The sequence below is a fragment of the Hoplias malabaricus genome, chromosome 1 (genome assembly GCF_029633855.1).
Source record: "Hoplias malabaricus isolate fHopMal1 chromosome 1, fHopMal1.hap1, whole genome shotgun sequence".
Taxonomy (NCBI): Eukaryota; Metazoa; Chordata; class Actinopteri; order Characiformes; family Erythrinidae; genus Hoplias; species Hoplias malabaricus.
In genome coordinates this window covers 59,586,482-59,604,377 of record NC_089800.1, presented here as the reverse complement: position 1 = coordinate 59,604,377, position 17,896 = coordinate 59,586,482, and the positions used below count along the sequence as shown (strand labels likewise).

General features: G+C 38.4%; 2 protein-coding genes across 4 annotated transcripts; both read left to right on the top strand.

Annotated features, from left to right (window-relative positions):
- The first annotated feature begins 222 nt into the window (after positions 1–222).
- rmnd1 (required for meiotic nuclear division 1 homolog) lies at positions 223–6,518 on the top strand. The gene is made up of 12 exons (XM_066680391.1): positions 223–690; positions 1,419–1,881; positions 2,013–2,121; positions 2,650–2,725; positions 2,803–2,842; positions 3,112–3,212; positions 3,337–3,443; positions 3,545–3,609; positions 4,287–4,363; positions 4,464–4,584; positions 4,782–4,898; positions 6,292–6,518. Exons 2-12 carry the CDS (start codon positions 1,429–1,431, stop codon positions 6,322–6,324), a joined length of 1,299 nt encoding a protein of 432 aa, XP_066536488.1. The 5' UTR covers positions 223–690; positions 1,419–1,428; the 3' UTR covers positions 6,325–6,518.
- Positions 6,519–7,098: 580 nt separating this feature from the next.
- zbtb2a (zinc finger and BTB domain containing 2a) lies at positions 7,099–16,046 on the top strand. 3 transcript variants are annotated; one of them, XM_066681110.1, is made up of 3 exons: positions 7,099–7,226; positions 14,135–14,323; positions 14,486–16,046. In XM_066681110.1, exons 2-3 carry the CDS (start codon positions 14,151–14,153, stop codon positions 15,663–15,665), a joined length of 1,353 nt encoding a protein of 450 aa, XP_066537207.1. In that variant the 5' UTR covers positions 7,099–7,226; positions 14,135–14,150; the 3' UTR covers positions 15,666–16,046. The 3 variants fall into 3 exon arrangements, with proteins under 3 accessions (XP_066537207.1, XP_066537223.1, XP_066537215.1); XM_066681118.1 differs by having other exon boundaries at positions 7,186–7,226; positions 14,290–14,323; XM_066681126.1 differs by lacking the exon at positions 14,135–14,323 and having other exon boundaries at positions 7,127–7,226.
- The last annotated feature ends 1,850 nt before the right edge of the window (positions 16,047–17,896 follow it).

The window sequence follows — 17,896 nt, the reverse complement described above, 5'->3', positions numbered from 1 at the left end:
TTAGGTTGTAGACTTTGATGTAGAATTAAGGGTTTACGGTGTAGGTTAGAGGGGTTGGTGAGTAGGGTTCCTGTGTAGGGTTTGCAGTGTAATTTATTTAGTAAATTTTAGGATTTGTTGTGTATGACTTGGGGTTTCTTGTGTAGAGTTTAATGTGTGAGTGTAAGGGTGTAAGATTGTTGAGTGGTTATGGGTCATGGTTATAGGTTTATTGAGCAGGGTTTAGGGTGTAGGGAATAGTGTTTGTTGAGTAGGGATTAGGGTATAGGGAATAGTGTAAGCGTTTATAAAGCGATTAATTTGTGTCGATCACGTGACTTTATACGTATTGCGTGATGTCAATAAGGGGAGAATTTCACACGCCCCCGCCGCTGTGCCGTTCAGTTCAATTCAGATGAACTTTTTTCCGAGTCACGCCGTTTGTAACCCTGTGTTTACCGACAGTAATGAACCGGTAGAGTCTGCTGTGACTGATATCTTTTGTGTTTTCTGCCGGAGAACAGTGGGTCTGTAGTGATGTTAGCTCGTGTGATAATGCCCTGCGCTCTTGTGGAATGTAATGTGCAGTGTGCTAGAGTTTAGCAATGTCGGCTAGTCGCTAGTAACGTCAGAGCGTGCACCCAGCAGAACCAGAAACAAACCTGCTGCTGCCCTTCGGGGGTCATTGATGTTGAAAAATATCAAGTCAAGGTCAGTGAACGGAAACAGCGGGACTCTTCATAAAACGCTGTTCACCATTGCATAATTAGCAACGTTTCTCAAACAAAGAATACACATTATTTCTCTCCTGTATTAATTATTAAAAATTATATGAACTGCCGAAAGAAATAACATGTAATTAAACATTAAGCTTTTCCCCCTTAGTCAAACAATTGGAAAATGTTTAAATTGTCTTAATGTAAGTTACTAAAACAGCAAACCCAAGAAAGCAAAACATTTGAGAACATGAAGAGGGAAAAGTTAAGGGAAAGCTAATGACCAGTTATATGTGGGGAAATCTTTCTTGTTTACCACATTGTCTGTGTTAAATGAGCCATCAATGTAATACATTCCATGTGGTCCCAGAATAATGTCTCATTATATTTGACTAATTAGGAGCAATTAGGAGGGAGAAAATTGATAAACTGAGAATATACTGCATTTAAATTGAGTAAACAATTTATTAAATTGAAGGAACAGGCTGTTAAACTGAGAGAACAAATTTTAAATTAAGAAATCTTGAATTTAATTTTTTTTTTTTTTTCAAGCTTGATGTCTTAGGGATTCTGTACAGATTTAGGACACGTTAAGCCATGTTAAGCTTTTTAGAATGTCCAAACATAGCAGGCTGAAAAGTATATTCAGCTTAGCATACTATGGTATAACCGTCAACTCCAGAAAAATCAATGATGGGTTCCTAATTTGTATTATACACACAGGTGGTAAGGTATGCTGACCCGGTCTGTTTTAGCTTTGTCCCTGAGGATACTGCAGCAGCCTTTAGAGAGAACACAGTTCTACAGATTTTGTCAAGGAATTGCAGGACGAGTGGACAATGGCTCTCTCTTTGGAGTTAAGTGTTCTCCACCAGATCATTTGGCTTGCAGTGTCTCCTCCCACGGTTTTCACACATGCCATAATAACAGTTCCTCCATCACACTCCATCCTCCTTGGTTTTCTGGACTGCAAAGAACAGCATCTCAAGGACCTGTCACTTTTAACAGTCAAATACCATCTGTCTTAAGTATTAGATCCAAAATATGGAATGAACCTATGAGATTACACTCGACCACAGCAGCAACCAAATCTGTGCTTACGCAAGGAAGCATACCCAGCAAAAGAACTTTAAAAGGATCAAGGACAAAACAGCCATCCAGAGCCAACTTTCCTGCACCAGAAGAGGCAAGTAACCTGTTCTACTAAGAGTGATTGGCTGAAAACATCTGAAATAAGACTTATGTTCTCTCTCTCTCTCTCTCATGAAATTTTCTTTGTTTGTAATTACTTGCATGTGTTCATTTGTTGCATTACAGGATATGATGCAGTGTATTGCATATGCAACTGCAGACCAGTACCACTTACCAACGCTCTGCCATGATCTAATGTCCAATGGCTTTTTTGAGATAAGAGACCTGCCCCGGGGTAAGCAGAACTTGAAACAAACTCCTTTTTCAAAATCTTTTAAAGCAACACTCTATAATATATTTACTATGGTACACAGTGTTGCTATAATGCTGGCATTGTGACATTTTAACTATTTGTGAAGTAATGTTGAATGTGAAGTTATTACCCACATACTCTTCATTTACGTCGGACGTCATATCTTTAAGCGCTGTTCATTCACTGTTTTTTTTTTTTTTTTTTTTTAAGTATATGTATATTTCATCCATTTAGAAATTACATTCACCAAACATTTACAAAATACCAATATTACTATAATAATAAGTTAATATATTAATAATAGTTAAAAGAAGAAAACCGTAGAAACATATCTGCAAAGTGCAGAAGTACTGAGAGAAGACGTAGGTCTTTAGCTGGGATTTAAAGGCAGAAAATGAAGATCAGAGACAAAGATATTGCAGTAAAGAATTCCAGAGCTTGGGTGCCGTCACACTGAATGATCTATGATCTATTCACTGATTTTTATAAAAAGGTTTTATTGTGTTTCAGATGCCTCCAATGTATTGGTGATTGGAACAGAGATGGCAGCAAAACCCGATGACACAGCGTTAATGTTCTTTTTTAGGTAAGTCCAAAATGTATTTTTCTGATTTATTTATAAATAAATAAATTACACATACTTGTTGTGTTTGCTCCCTATAGGGAGGGCTCTGTGGTTTTCTGGAATGTTGCTGAGACAGCTGTGAGTACAGGTGTTGTGCCTCACAATTTCAAGGAGATCTAGAAATGTAGGCTGTAAATATTAATAAATAATTAATTCAACTAACTAACAACAGTAAAAGGTGTGTGTGTATATATATATATATATATATATATATATATATATATATATATATATATATATATATATATATATATATGTATGTATGTATGTATGTATGTATGTATGTGTGTGTGTATATATATATATATATATATATATATATAAAACCTTGCACTGCTCAATTACAGGTAAAGAAAGTGATGAGAATATTGGAGCAACACGAGATTCAGCCGTATGAGGTGGCCTTGGTTCACTGGGAAAATGAAGAGATCAATTACACAGTAGGAGAGTATGCTATACTATGACTTTTCTTTTTGATGACAGTACATAGTTACAACCATTAATCTTGCATTGTATGTCACAGCTCATATTTTTCCATGGTGTATAAGGAATTTATGTTTTTATGTGTTTAGAGGAAATTCAAAGCTGCTTCGGGGAAATTTCATATTTAATAGTGAGATGGACTATGACCAAATACTTCTGGAGAAATTTGCATTTTCAAATGCTCTGTCTCTGTCCGGTATGTTGGATATTCATCCTGTTTTGGCACAACTTTTTATTGTTTTGTCCTTCCTCAACATTAGATTTTTATATAATTTATGAACTCTGATTTTGTTCCAGTTAAGCTGGCGATATGGGAAGTCTCTTTGGATAACTTTGTTGAATCTATTCAATCAATTCCTGAGGTAATCCCACTTGGAATTTGTCAAGGTATTACTGAAACCAAAGAGGAAAACATTCACTATTTGATTTCAGGAAAATATTTCAATTATTCAGTGATTACAAAAATTTGAAAAACGTAATGTGTATGTGACATATGCTGCACATTCATTCTGAGAGAAAGATGAATATTTAGTTAAAGCTAGAATAAGTGATTTTTGTAGAAACCAGTAAGTGTAAGCCAGTTTTTGAAAAAAAAAGATTTCCTGAAATTGTCCCATCCCTACATTTAAAGCTTCTTCCAAAGCCACTTTTCTAAAACACAAAAGCAAACAGAAGCTGTTTTCATGTATGCATTCCTAAAAAATTCTGGATTGTCATATACAGATATTTTCTCGGGTTTTGTTTTCACAGCTGAAATATGTTCTGCATGCTTTAGACATGGTGCACTGTGTGTGTCATATGTGGGACATTATATTCACATACTGACTTTGACGTTTTCCTGAATTTATACTAGTGCACTTGCAGCATACATGTCTGGGTAATGTCCATGACAAATGGTTTATACATTTGTGTTCACACATACAGCTCCTCTGTAAAATATGGTATGTGTATGAAAAGGGCTACAGAAAAAGTAGATCTCTTTCACATGTAAGACAGAGATTAGAAGTGACCTGACCAAACAGAGTAATTCTCTTAACAGACCCTGAAATCTGGAAAAACAGTTAAACTGTCAAGGGCTGAGGTCTTGCAGAAAATAGGAGAACTGTTTGCTTTAAGGTAAGAAGCCATCTACAAATAACTCCAAAAAATAAAACTATGAGGTTAATTATTTGATGTAGAAAATTATTCAGTTTTTTTGCTCTTATTAACATTACAGGCACTGCATAAACCTCAGTTCTGATCTTCTTATCACACCTGATTTCTACTGGGACAGAGAGGACCTGGAGCAGCTTTATGATAAAACCTGTCAATTTCTCAGTATCAACCGTAGGGTCAAGGTAATGACATTAATTCTGCTTATCCTACTTTTGTTTCTGTTCATTCAACAAATCAAAAGCAACAGAATATAATAATTAATTCTATTTGTACTCTTACAAGTTTAAGAACTCTGTGTGATAACATTTATTTTAATGAATTTTCACTCAAATTTATTGTAGTTTCTTTGGTTCTCTGTCATTTTTGTGATGTTGTGTAGGTTGTAAATGAGAAGCTGCAGCATTGCACAGAACTGGCTGATCTAATGAGGAATCATCTTAGTGAAAAGCACAGTCTCCGGCTCGAGTGGATGATTGTAATCCTCATTACTATAGAGGTTAGATAATGTACGTTTTTGTTAAGCTTATGAGATATGATTTAATGGGTGGCAGGGTGGCGCAGCAGGTTGTGTTGCAGTCACACAGCTTCAGGGTCCTGGAGGTTGTGGGTTCAAATCCTGCCTCCGGGTGACTGTCTGTGAGGAGTTTGGTGTGTTCTCCCTGTGTCCGCATGGGTTTCTTCCGGGTGCTCCGGTTTTTTCCCCACAGTCCAAAAACACACGATTGGTAACTCAAACCATAGGTGTGAGAGAATGTGTGACTGTGTGTTGCCCTGTGAAGGACTGGCACCTCCTCCAGGGTGTGTTCCTGCCTTGCGCCCAGTAATTCTGGGTAGGCTCTGGACCCACCGCGAACCTGAACTGGATAAGCGCTTACAGATAATGAATCAATGAATGTGATTTATTTACCCCTACACCATCTTTCTTTGTCACAAAATCTTGTGATGTTGAAGTTTTATTTTATACTGTGGCCTGTTAAGGAATATTTTGTACATATTCATTTTAGGTTGTGTTCTAGGTGTTAGAATATCCAGGAACCAGTGCGTTTAATTTTGTGTGTGTGTGCGCCATTTGTGGGTTTGGGACAGAGGATATGAACAGATGTAGAAAATGTTGTTCTGTGGCCAACAACAGGTTAACACTCCATAAATCTTCATGTTTTGTGAAATAATGAGTAATAAGTGTGTTTCAATATTTTCTCAAATGTGAGCACAGCCAAAAAAAACCAGGAAGTGGTTACAGCAAGAGAAAACTGATACGAATCATCAGACCATAATTCAAGCCGTATGCACAAACATCTAGACACACAGACACACACACACACATATATTTTAAGGAGGCAGGTCTATTAATGAAAATCAACTTGATCAACTCTAAAATAAAGTAGCATATGTAGTCTTGGTTTATATTTGCTCAATACATGTTTCTAACTAATATAAATAATTAATGTTTTTGAGGACAGCACGGTGGCAGAGCAGGTAGTGTTGCTGTCACACAGCTCCAGGGTCCTGGGGTTGTGGGTTCGAGCCCCGCTCCAGGTGACTGTGAGGAGTTTGGTGTGTTCTCCCCATGTCTGCATGGATTTCCTCCGGGTGCTCTGGTTTCCTTCCACAGTCCAAAAACACACGTTGGTAGGTGGATTGGCGACTCAAAATGTCCATAGGTGTGAATGAGAGACTGTGTGTCGCCCTGTGAAGGCCTGGTGCCCAGTGGTTCTGGGTAGGCTCTGGACCAACTGCAACCCTGAATTTGAAAAGTGGTTACAGACAATGAATGAATGATGCTTTTGATTGATTTATTATTTTCAATAATTAAATAACTGATAATAGTAAGAACCAACAAAAATGTTGCTTTGTGTAAATGTAAATTTTGTTCTCTCTTCATTCTGAAGGTGCTGTTTGAACTAGCCCGGGTAATCTTCTGAGATGGTGTGTGGAAATATGAGTTTTGCAGAATGAGGATTTGCTAAGACAGCAAACCAACAAAACACTTTCCAAACAGAGCTAAGAAAATGTCTTAGTGAAATTGTGATATGTTTTAAATTTCAGTATTGTCAAATGTTTTAAGTTAAATGTAATTTTTAGTACTTGTATAATCAGTCTTTTGAAATCAATAAAGTGCAGAAAAAAAACTATATGCATGTTTAAAGTCTTGATGATGGTCAAGTTTACTGTTTACATATGACATATTTCTGTCATAAAAAAGAACCGACGCAAAGGCATTTCACAGCTCATGACGGAAGTCCCGCGCGCGAGAATGCACTGTAGCTGATGGTAATTGAGTGTTCGATTCACATTTGGAGTCGACTCGTGAAAATTCCTTTGAAAATTGAATGAACCGATATGTCTCCAGGTTCTGCTTAGGTATGGTATTAATATTGCATGAACTCACTGTTAACCAAGTTTGCCTCAGTTTACGGGAGAAAATGCAAATAAATAGAGATGTCATTTGAGAGAAAATTGTTCACTATGTATTAGACGTCTTAAAATTAACCTATACATTGAATACATGAGTCTAGTCAATGGGACCTATTTTATTTCTGCATGCATAATTTATGTAATTACAGTTAGCCTTTTTTTGTATTTATGACTAAAGACAACGTTTAACTCGGTCAGCACTTTTGAATCGACTACTCTGACGTTATCCAAAAGAACCGATTCTGCAGACTCAGTTGTGGCCGGTGAAAGTCTGTGGCCCCTGAGAATCATGTGATTCAAAGCAGGCCCGGAAACGCCGAATACATCCGCGGAGGATTTTTGCGTTTCCCCTCTCGTGGTCGGAGTACGAAGCCGGCGTTTATTTAGGAGAATACTGAAAATAAACACCGTGAGTACACTCTGAACCTGATTCCACCTTTGCTAGAGAGTGAAGTTAGGAACTACCCCCAGGGTAACTCCAACAAGCTGAAGTAGATATTTAAGTTGTAACGGAGAATCCGAATAAGAGCCAACTTAACTGTCCTGCTAACACCAGCTTGTTTGGAGAAGCCGAGTTATGTCCAAATGCGCCAGACCGTTTCCCGTTGTCTGTCGTTGGGCATTTCCTCCGGTATTAACGCTGATTTAATTATTTAACTTGGAAGGAAACTGTCGTCTTAGTTAAATTTACAAAGTGATGAATGTTAAAAGATATTCACGGACTGTTTAAAGCAGTGTGGTCTGTTTCGCGCCTCAGGGACGGGGGAGCCGCAAGCTTCTTAAGTTAACGTCACAAAATTGGCTTCGTATCTATATTCAGTACCTTTTTATATTCTTAAAAATACTTCACGACCACTGCGGGTTTACGAACTGTAAGAACTTAATTTCTTTATTGCGTCTTATTAAACTCTCCTTTTTCTGTCTGTGAAAGTACATTTAAGAAAATATATAACCGTCACTAAAGCCTTCTGTTTAGCTTTTCTCCGAAATGTCGGGAGTAGAGAATACCGGGCAAATCCTCAACAAATGACTGTAAAATTAAATCTTATCCATGTTTTGTTTATTATGTACAGAAGATGATGTGAAAACAAAAGTAAAGTAAATGGCAAATCCTTTCTAGTCTTTGGATTCCTAAAGTTTAGTCTACCATTTAAAATAATTTTAGAAAATGGCAGGATTACCACAAGATGTCTGTACATACAAGTTACAAGTTATATCATGGGTGAAATAAAGAGTTATGTGTGCGAAAACTGACTAATTAAAACAGACAGGAATTATTGTTATTTATAAACAAATACAATCAATAACCCTGTCTTGGATTAGGTTTTTTAAGCTGCAGACTATTTGTTTAGCAAGTTTATAATGTTTAAAAAGACTAGATCTGCACACATTGAAGTCAAATATATAAATTTATACCAATTGTAAGGAATTAAGGGTGGCACGGTCACAAAGCTCCAGGGACCTGGAGGTTGAGGGTTCAAGTCCCGCTCCGGGTGACTGTCTGTGAGGAGTGTGGTGTGTTCTCCCTGTGTCTGTGTGGGTTTCCTCCGGGTGAATGTCTGTGAGGAGTTGGTGTGTTCTCCCTGTGTCTTTGTGGGTTTCCTCCGGGTGACTGTCTGTGAGGAGTTGGTGTGTTCTCCCTGTGTCTGGGTGGGTTTCCTCCGGGTGACTGTCTGTGAGGGGTGTGGTGTGTTCTCCCTGTGTCTGTGTGGGTTTCCTCTGGGTGACTGTCTGTGAGGAGTTGGTGTGTTCTCCCTGTGTCTTTGTGGGTTTCCTCCGGGTGACTGTCTGTGAGGAGTGTGGTGTGTTCTCCCTGTGTCTGTGTGGGTTTCCTCCGGGTGACTGTCTGTGAGGAGTTGGTGTGTTCTCCCTGTGTCTTTGTGGGTTTCCTCCGGGTGACTGTCTGTGAGGAGTTGGTGTGTTCTCCCTGTGTCTGGGTGGGTTTCCTCCGGGTGACTGTCTGTGAGGGGTGTGGTGTGTTCTCCCTGTGTCTGTGTGGGTTTCCTCTGGGTGACTGTCTGTGAGGAGTTGGTGTGTTCTCCCTGTGTCTTTGTGGGTTTCCTCCAGGTGACTGTCTGTGAGGAGTTGGTGTGTTCTCCCTGTGTCTGGGTGGGTTTCCTCCGGGTGACTGTCTGTGAGGGGTGTGGTGTGTTCTCCCTGTGTCTGTGTGGGTTTCCTCCGGGTGACTGTCTGTGAGGAGTTGGTGTGTTCTCCCTGTGTCTTTGTGGGTTTCCTCCGGGTGACTGTCTGTGAGGAGTTGGTGTGTTCTCCCTGTGTCTGGGTGGGTTTCCTCCGGGTGACTGTCTGTGAGGGGTGTGGTGTGTTCTCCCTGTGTCTTTGTGGGTTTCCTCCGGGTGACTGTCTGTGAGGAGTTGGTGTGTTCTCCCTGTGTCTGGGTGGGTTTCCTTCCACAGTCCAAAAACACATGTTGGTAGGTGGATTGGCGACTCTAAAGTGTCCATAAGTGTGAGTGTGTGTTGCCCTGTGAAGGACTGGTGCCCCCTCCAGGGTATATACCCGCCATGTGCCCAATGATTCCAATGAATTAATATATTTTAAATATATATATTTGTACTGAGTAGATTAATGTTTTTAGGGCAGTGGTTATCAGTTTTATTCCTGGTGGGGCCACTGTCCTGTATATTTAAGGAAAAGACATGATGCACCTAATAAGCTTATTAAAAATCCCTTTGAAAGTTGAAATTTGTGAGAGTGAGGAGAAAACTACAACATGCAGCACAGTGGCCCACCGGAACCAGGAATATTATTATTAGTAGTAGTGGTGGTGGTGGTGGTGTTACACCAGGTCTGCACAGTAACTTCTCAGTTGTCCCAAATATTTGTTTTCTATACATTAAAATTATTTCTCTGTCAAATTTCTTGTAAATGTGCCATAAAGCCCTCATCTGTTTTGTGAAGGTTGGACTGTATATTTTATATAATTTGGATTAATTAAAGACAAATATTAATAATCAGTCATAATTATACAGATAGCAATTAATATAAACAACTTTAATGTCTTTACACATACTTTTCCTGCATTTCATTTATACTTAAAAGTGGGAATAGAACAAAAATTGTTGATTAGAGCAGAGGGTCAGCCAAGTAAATTGGCATGTTCAGTTACTGGTTGCAAGTTACTACTTGCTGAAATACTATTCAATGCAAATATTTCACCACCAAAAAAAGCATATGCTCTCTGCTTGTGCATTCTGATTATACAAACTGCTGTTAGTATAATGGGAAATCTGAAAACCTATTGCACAACTGTGTCCGTCAAAGTGGGTTCTGCTGAGTCATTAAGTATATTTATTTATGTATAAGTAATACATATTATTGTAATTAATAAAACAGAGGTTGTTAACTTATTGTGTTTTCATGTTGCTCATTATGCCTACTGTGGAATAACAGAGTTTTTAGTTTTTAATAGGGACCCCAAAAGATTAACAATATATCAAGTCTCAAACAAGAACATTTTATAAATGTTTATTTTAAGGTGAGCTTAAATGGAACAATGCTCAAAAGAAAAAGCAGCCAGTTCAAACTAAGGCCTTTTTGCACAAGTGTTTTTTTTCCCACATGTAAAAAAACATTATTTTTTTTTTGTTTTGTTTTTATTTTTTATTTTTTTTTATTTTATAAACCTTTTGATATTTTGTCTCAGTGCTCTGAAGTCATGGGAACATACTGGAAGAGGAAGTACAAATGGATTTATTAAGTAGGAAAAATAATTAAAATGTTATTTTACTGTAAACACTGCAACCAACTGCCACACACTGAATCCCCTCCAGTCTCCAGAACAAGGAGAGTTCAGCAGCATTTCTGAAGGTCACTGGGGGAGTTTGAGGCTTCTGCGTGTTGCTCCTCTCAAAGGGATTATATTTTAACCTCTGCATTTTAGTTCTCAGCATGTTGGTTATTTTTTAAGCTTTTGTGTTCTGCTACAAACAAGTCGTGATGTTCATCTGCCTCCATCCTGCTCATTTATTTGGTCTGTAACCATGACAACGGCGCTCTGATTGATCAGCCTGATTTTTCATGTCAAATGCAGATTTGTTTATATGTGAAATATTCAGCAATTTTTATACGTCACAAACAGGAATATGATAAATCTCCCCTCAAATATGACCTCTCCTCTCGGTGTAAAATGGGCAATCCTAAAAGTGGGTAATGCTTATGTCACTATTACCTTGACCAATCACAAGGTTACCATAGCCAAGCCTCCTCTCTGGGCATGGCTTTGGAGCTATGATTAAATGAGCTAGCTATCCAGCTATTCACCAAGCTATGGGGAGGGAACGAAGGACACAAACAGAGCACAAAACAATACAGAACGAGGCTGAATAGATTTAAGTCTGAGTACAGCAGGGATAGCAGCAACACTCTGTCGGTGTGTTTAATGGCTTGTCAGTGGAGATATCAGCCACACTTGGCCGGCACACAAAGCAGAGTAACAGTGGGGAAGGCAGACTCACTCAGTCGGCAGTTTGTACAATTATGTTAACATATATATAATTATATAAATAATCACACAAAACCCACATCAGACACACAAAAGACGTCCATAGATTCGTACATGACCAGCTGTATAATGCCAATTCTACCTGCCTGTGCCATTTTATTGTGTAATGTTTTCTTGTGTAAAATGACAACTGCAGTTCAGAGTAAAAACCCCATAACTGCTTGCTCTTGAGGCTGTGTGTTGCCATGGTAACGTAAAAGGCGTTCTGTTCACCAGTGATAATAGAGCTGTCAGTCACACACTGTCATTAGTTTATTGGACCATGCCCACACCGTTCTCAGAGAGCTCTGAGAAAGATATTTTGGTCAGGAGAGATTGATCATATTTCTGTTTTGTGTTTTTTGTCGGACCACCAACCGGGCCAGCCCAGAATAGGCATTTACACTGATACATAATCTCGAAATGCGCGTGTGCGAATAACTGTTAATTTAGCCGTATTTCACAGAGAGAATCTAAGTTGACGCCACTACAGCGTCTGTTGTTAATTCAGCCATTTTTCACATTCCAGTTCGTGAACTAAATTTGGAACCGTTCGGCAGTGACCAAACATCCTCTCTTCCCTAGACAAGTACTCTTTTTGGGATCTAAAAAAATGTGTTAGGAGGGATTTCTAAATTGCTAAAATGTCTGGGATTTTTCTACGTGCAGGCTTTCCCCCATCCCATTTCTTAGCCCTAAATCCTTTATTAAAATGTTCACTTTGATGTTGTTGAAAGGTGAGCAGAAGGCATGAGGGCTGAAGTGTTCAAGGGGTTAGAGTTGAGAGCTGAATTGGGACACACTCATGGTGCTTAAGTGCTGTAGGTCCTCTGTCCACTGCGGTGAGCAGCTCAGTGTTTTACTGGAGCCTCAAACAGAAATATTTTGAAAGTTAGTTGAGGTAATATTTGTCATAGTCTCTTCATTATGTTTGGAGAATGTTTCTGTGACACAGCCTTTTGTTTTCTACTCTATATTTGACAAACAGAACGTCATCTTGTCTGTCCCTATAACGACAAATACACGGAAGCATCTCACCGTTACTGACTTTCTGACGAGTAAATTACATCTACACAGCTTTTTGTTTAAAGCCAGAACACCAGAGCGAGGCGTTACTTAAACAGGGATGTGAATTTGTTACAGCAACGTTTTATCAGTCATACCCTTATAGAAATGTAAGTCAGTACATAAATATATAGTTCCCAGTGATTCCCTGTTCCTTTATGAAATATAAATTACTTGGTTGATAAAATGTTAAGATGCTTGGTTTTGGAAATGCTAAAAATATTAAATGTTAAAATGTTATCTTGTTGCTTTCTGGTAAACGAGTTGCTTTAATGTCATCTAAACATGTTTTGTAGCTTTGTATGAACAGAAAGTAACATGCTTTCCATGATCATGTATACACTTTCAGCAATTGACAAGATACACTATTGTTATAGTTTATTATTTGTTATTATTGTAAATAAAGAAATTGATATGAAGCACCAAAGTGTGTTTTTTTGGGGGGCTTTCCTGTTTTTGAAATACCAAAAACACCCCTGTGACAAATGGCTAATGGCGGTCCAGCAAAACTAGGCTTGTTATTTAAAATTTGCTGAACTTTTCACGTAACACCCATGTTTAGAATTATACAAAAAATAAAAACAACACCCACAAAACTTTAAAATGCGCTCCCAGGGGCTGTAAGTGATCCGAAACAGCCAAAAAAGTCAACAGTAAGGCCTTTTCACAACGAGCCCGATTTTATGCACAAAAAAACACACGTATATTAAGTGTCTTTCACACCAAGCCTGAAACTGACAGACTGTGACGCTGCGTCTGATTTTGAATTAGAACCTGTTCTATTTTCTGCGTTGATGGATGCGCTACAAATCAGGCCAATCAATAAGAGCGCCATTATCATGGTTACAAACCAACCACATGAGCAGGATGGTGGCGGCTGAACAGCTTGTTTTGTTTGTAGCAGAACACAAAAGCTTAAAAAATAACCAACAAAGTGAGAAGAAAAAATGTGAAGAATCAGAGCTTCCATCACCTCCAGTAACTTTTGGAAACACTCCTGAAATCCTCATTATTTTCAGAAGACTGGAAGAAATTCAGTGTGTCGTTTACTTGCTGTATTTAAAGTAAAATGACATTTTCATCATTGTTCCTACTTAATAAATCCGTTTATTTTTACTCTTCCAGCATCTTCCCCTGATTTCAAAGCGCTGAGACAAAAAAACGTGTCGGGTGCAGTGTGTAGGTTCTACTGCGTTAAAAATTTCATCTGATTTTTTTTTTACATGCAAAAAAAAGACCTAACCAGGAAAATCCATAACCAGCTCACTCAACGCATACAGGGAGGATTCACCACAGTAGATTAAGTTTTACACAGCTTAATGTTAATACTTTATTTTAGATAACTGCACATTTTCTACCCTTTAGAAACCTTTGCCATAGGAATTTGTTGATAAAGTGACATAAGTGACTTAATTTAGCCACTTTTTTTACCTTATATATTTTGCATATATTGTGTTAACCCACATAGCAATCATCATTCTAAAACCACTCCAAAAACTGATTTTACATGTGTTTTGGTGAAAACAGGGTGGTTTTAGTCTGGAGCTTTAATATACAAAACAATATTATCATATTTTAATTAATTAAATCATAGATGTGTCAAGATAAAATTTTGACTTAATTTGTTTAGTAAGATTGGGGGACTTCCCAGGTTACTCTTTATGTTAAATGCTCTGACCATAAATATATGTCAGTACTTAAAACAACAAACTTCTTAGAATGCACTGTTTAATTATACATGCTGTCTATAGTTGTATAGGTTGAAGAATGGAGTTGGCCCACCATGGTCTTGTTCTTCTGCAGCGGCTCAATGCTCAAAGGGAGTTTGGTTTCCTGTGTGACTGCACTGTGGCTATTGGGGATGTTTATTTCAAAGCTCACAAAGCTGTCCTTGCTGCATTTTCAGACTATTTCCGCATGCTGTTTATTCACCAAAACAGGTACCTCCAAATACTTGAGGTTTTTTTTTTTGGGCCAGAATTATTAAAATAATTGAATGTCTCCTTCTGTTAGCATTGTTTTGTTTATAGCACGTGTGAGTGGTAGACAAAATGTAGTTAGTTTTTAATTTCTTCTTAAACTTTACCACTTCTCTTTTTCAGTGAATGTGTTCGCCTGAAGCCTTCAGACATTCAACCAGAAATCTTCAGCTATCTGCTCAACCTCATGTACACTGGAAAACTAACTACACAGATGATCAATCCTCATCACCTCGAGCAGGGTGTGAAATTCCTGCATGCATATCCTCTTTTACAAGAGGCAAGTCTTCTTCTTCACCCAGAGTCACAGTGTGTTCCTCTGACAAACTCTCTGTATGGGATTCAGATCTCTGATCAGCCATGTGGCTTGCCTGGTAGGAATACAACCTGCAAACTCCACTCTTCTGAGAACAGTAAAGAGACCTTGAACACAAGTGTTTCAGAGGCTATTGAATCAAAAGTCAATGTTGCAGATGTTCAGAATCAGGAATCTCCCAGTGAGATACCTGCCATCATTTCTAGCCAACATATCACATCTACTGTTATAAAAAGAAGTGCCTCCTTTAGGAAACATTACTTTTGCAATCACTGTGGTTGTCGCTTCAGTCAGAGATGTCAGTTAAAGGAGCACCTTCTTCTCCATGCCAACCAGTATTTGGAGCCTTATATGCCATCTTTGCTTGATGGCTATCCTATGGAATTAGAGACTCACGATGGGGAAGATGAGGTTCTTCGTATGGACAGTGATGATGTGAGTGATACTGAATTACAGGTGAGGCGGGAGTATACCCCACCTCCTTCAGATATTGCTGATATAGACAACCTGGAAGCACTAGAACGTGAGGTCAAACGGCGTAAGTTTGAGTGTCCAACTTGTGGCCGAAAGTTCATCCAGAAAAGCCACTGGCGAGAGCATATGTATATCCACACAGGCAAGCCATACAAATGTAGTGCCTGTGGGAAGAGCTTTTGCAGAGCTAGCCAGGCTTCAAGACATGTGTGCCTGATTCAAGGTGCAGAGTCATACACAATGGTGAATAAACAAAGCATGGTACTGTGTGGTGGAGAAGACAACAGCCAGGTGGAAGCACTTTTCTTGTCATCAAGCAGACGTTATAAGTGCAGTGTATGTGCATTTCTATTTTGTAGTCCATCTGAAGTTCTTAAGCATCAATGTACACCTCAGGGGACAGCAACCCCTCTGCAAGAGGACCCACTAAGTGAACATACCAATGGCAGCTCAATAACTGAAGAATCTTTTCCTAACACTGGTTCAATAAACATTTCAGCTGAGGAAGCCTAGTAGAAACCTTTTTCAGAAACCATATAATCTATAGACATTAAGTCCATTTTCTTTACAGTGTATATTTTTAACCGAAGGCAAAAATTCAAATTTTATGGCAAATAATAGCATAGCTTTTTTTTCCCTTTCCTTTTCTTTCTCCAGATCATCTCAGTTTGCAAGGCACTGTTTCTGTCTGCACTATATTATGAAGCATACCAGCTTTTCTCAGTATACCTGAAGATTATTATTATTTACTACTTAAGGTTATTCTTCTAAGCAGAGAACCAGAGACTTCAGAGTTTTCCTGTTTGGAAAGTTGCTTTGTACCGAATTTATTTATTTATTTAAGTGCTATGTGGAATAAGCAGCTTTTTCATTATTTTAGTGTACTGTATCTACTCTGCTCATTAATAAACTTGATCCAATATTCTGTATTAGAATATTAATTTAAACACAATTAGAGTTATTTATTAATATTCAGCTCATTGAGAAAAACAAAGGTTATTTATTTAACTTCACAAATTTTGCCTAAACAGGCAGATTTAATCTCCAAAGAAAGATAGGATTTGTGTAATGCAAATACCAATATTATTCAATGTCTGTTGCTTTTCAGGTCTAAATAAGTCTGTTTCATGGTCATAAATCATAGTTGACCTAAAATGTTCTTTATTGCATTCAGTATTTAATTATCTAATATGATTGATTTGATGTGAGGCTCAAACACTTTTTAAACGTTTAATATTGTTGATGAGTATGCTGCAATGCTGACAGTGTTGAATATTGTGGCATATTAATATTTTATACATTCAGAAGGCAGCCAAGGAGGAACTATGGTTTAATTAATTTAATAATTAATTTAATAATACCCAGAATATTTCAAAATCCATGTCCCAGTGCTAAAGAAAGTATAGATTTCCTATCCATTGTTTTTGGAGGAACGATTTCCCCCAGAGATATGTCATATCGCTATAAATGTTGATATTACATAATGAGCAAACGTATGTTTTGGTTTTCAGAAGACAAATAGTGTTGTGATTATTAATGAGAAGGTGGAGTGAAACATATGAGGTGATATATTTTAACATATATTATTATGCAATATGAGTCATCCTTACATTCATGGAGGGTGAGGAGGAAAATAAAAATACAATATTAAAGAAAAAAAATGTAATTGTAGAAATGTACTGGATTACTCCTTTTCAAAGCTTGGTATATTTAACATGTTTTTAAAATATACCCAAGTTTAAAATAAACATGCGTCCAATAACTGGGCAGAGCATACATTATCCGTTCTGTACTGGTCAAGGATTTGTTTTTTGTTTTTATGCATGCTGTGCAGAACTTCAGAGAATTTGCTCTTGCATTGTTCCTCTAGGGCTGGGTCTGATGTCCATGTCAGGTGCTCGGTGCTCTCAGCCTTTCAAAGTAAAAATTTACTGATTATTCCAGAGACTGTTTGAAGATTAGTCTCTGGGAAAAGATGTTCACGTGAAAGGTTTGGCTGTTTAACCTGGCGTGGAAACAAGGAAATGTATAGGGCAGTTTTGTTTAACAATTATTAATATTTAGATAAAAACATGATTATGAGCAGTATTCATGGGTTGCAGCTGTCTTCACAGTACAGAGTAGCCGGCATATTGGGGACCTACTCATTACTCGTCAAAAACACTGAAATTTAAATTGTTCTGTTTATGTCAAGGGCGGCACGGTGGCGCAGCAGGTAGTGTCGCAGTCACACAGCTCCAGGGGCCTGGAGGTTGTGGGTTCGATTCCCGCTCCGGGTGACTGTCTGTGAGGAGTTGGTGTGTTCTCCCCGTGTCCGCGTGGGTTTCCTCCGGGTGCTCCGGTTTCCTCCCACAGTCCAAAAACACACGTTGCAGGTGGATTGGCGACTCGAAAGTGTCCATAGGTGTGAGTGTGTGAGTGAATGTGTGTGTGTCTGTGTTGCCCTGTGAAGGACTGGCGTCCCCTCCAGGGTGTATTCCCGCCTTGCGCCCCATGATTCCAGGTAGGCTCTGGACCCCCCGCGACCCTAAATTGGATAAGCGGTTACAGATAATGGATGGATGGATGTTTATGTCAACACTTCTAGTCCTCATTTCCTTTAAAATGAAAGAAATGTATTTTCTGCGTCATGTTTGTAAACAGATCGCTGTTTGTCTGTGGCAGTCAGCAGAGATGTTCAGGCCTCTAGTAGGGGCTTGCACAGTAGCACCCGACTCCCTACATAGTGCACATTACAGATCTTA

Bases quoted from the DNA above. Each gene is read 5' to 3' on its own strand.
- rmnd1 (XM_066680391.1), top strand. From the start codon at position 1,429: ATGCTGACCCGGTCTGTTTTAGCTTTGTCCCTGAGGATACTGCAGCAG. The intron at 1,882-2,012 runs GCAAGTAACCTG...GTTGCATTACAG, and splicing joins ACTTTCCTGCACCAGAAGAG to GATATGATGCAGTGTATTGC. The intron at 2,122-2,649 runs GTAAGCAGAACT...ATTGTGTTTCAG, and splicing joins GATAAGAGACCTGCCCCGGG to ATGCCTCCAATGTATTGGTG.
- zbtb2a (XM_066681110.1), top strand. From the start codon at position 14,151: ATGGAGTTGGCCCACCATGGTCTTGTTCTTCTGCAGCGGCTCAATGCT. The intron at 14,324-14,485 runs GTACCTCCAAAT...TCTCTTTTTCAG, and splicing joins CTGTTTATTCACCAAAACAG to TGAATGTGTTCGCCTGAAGC.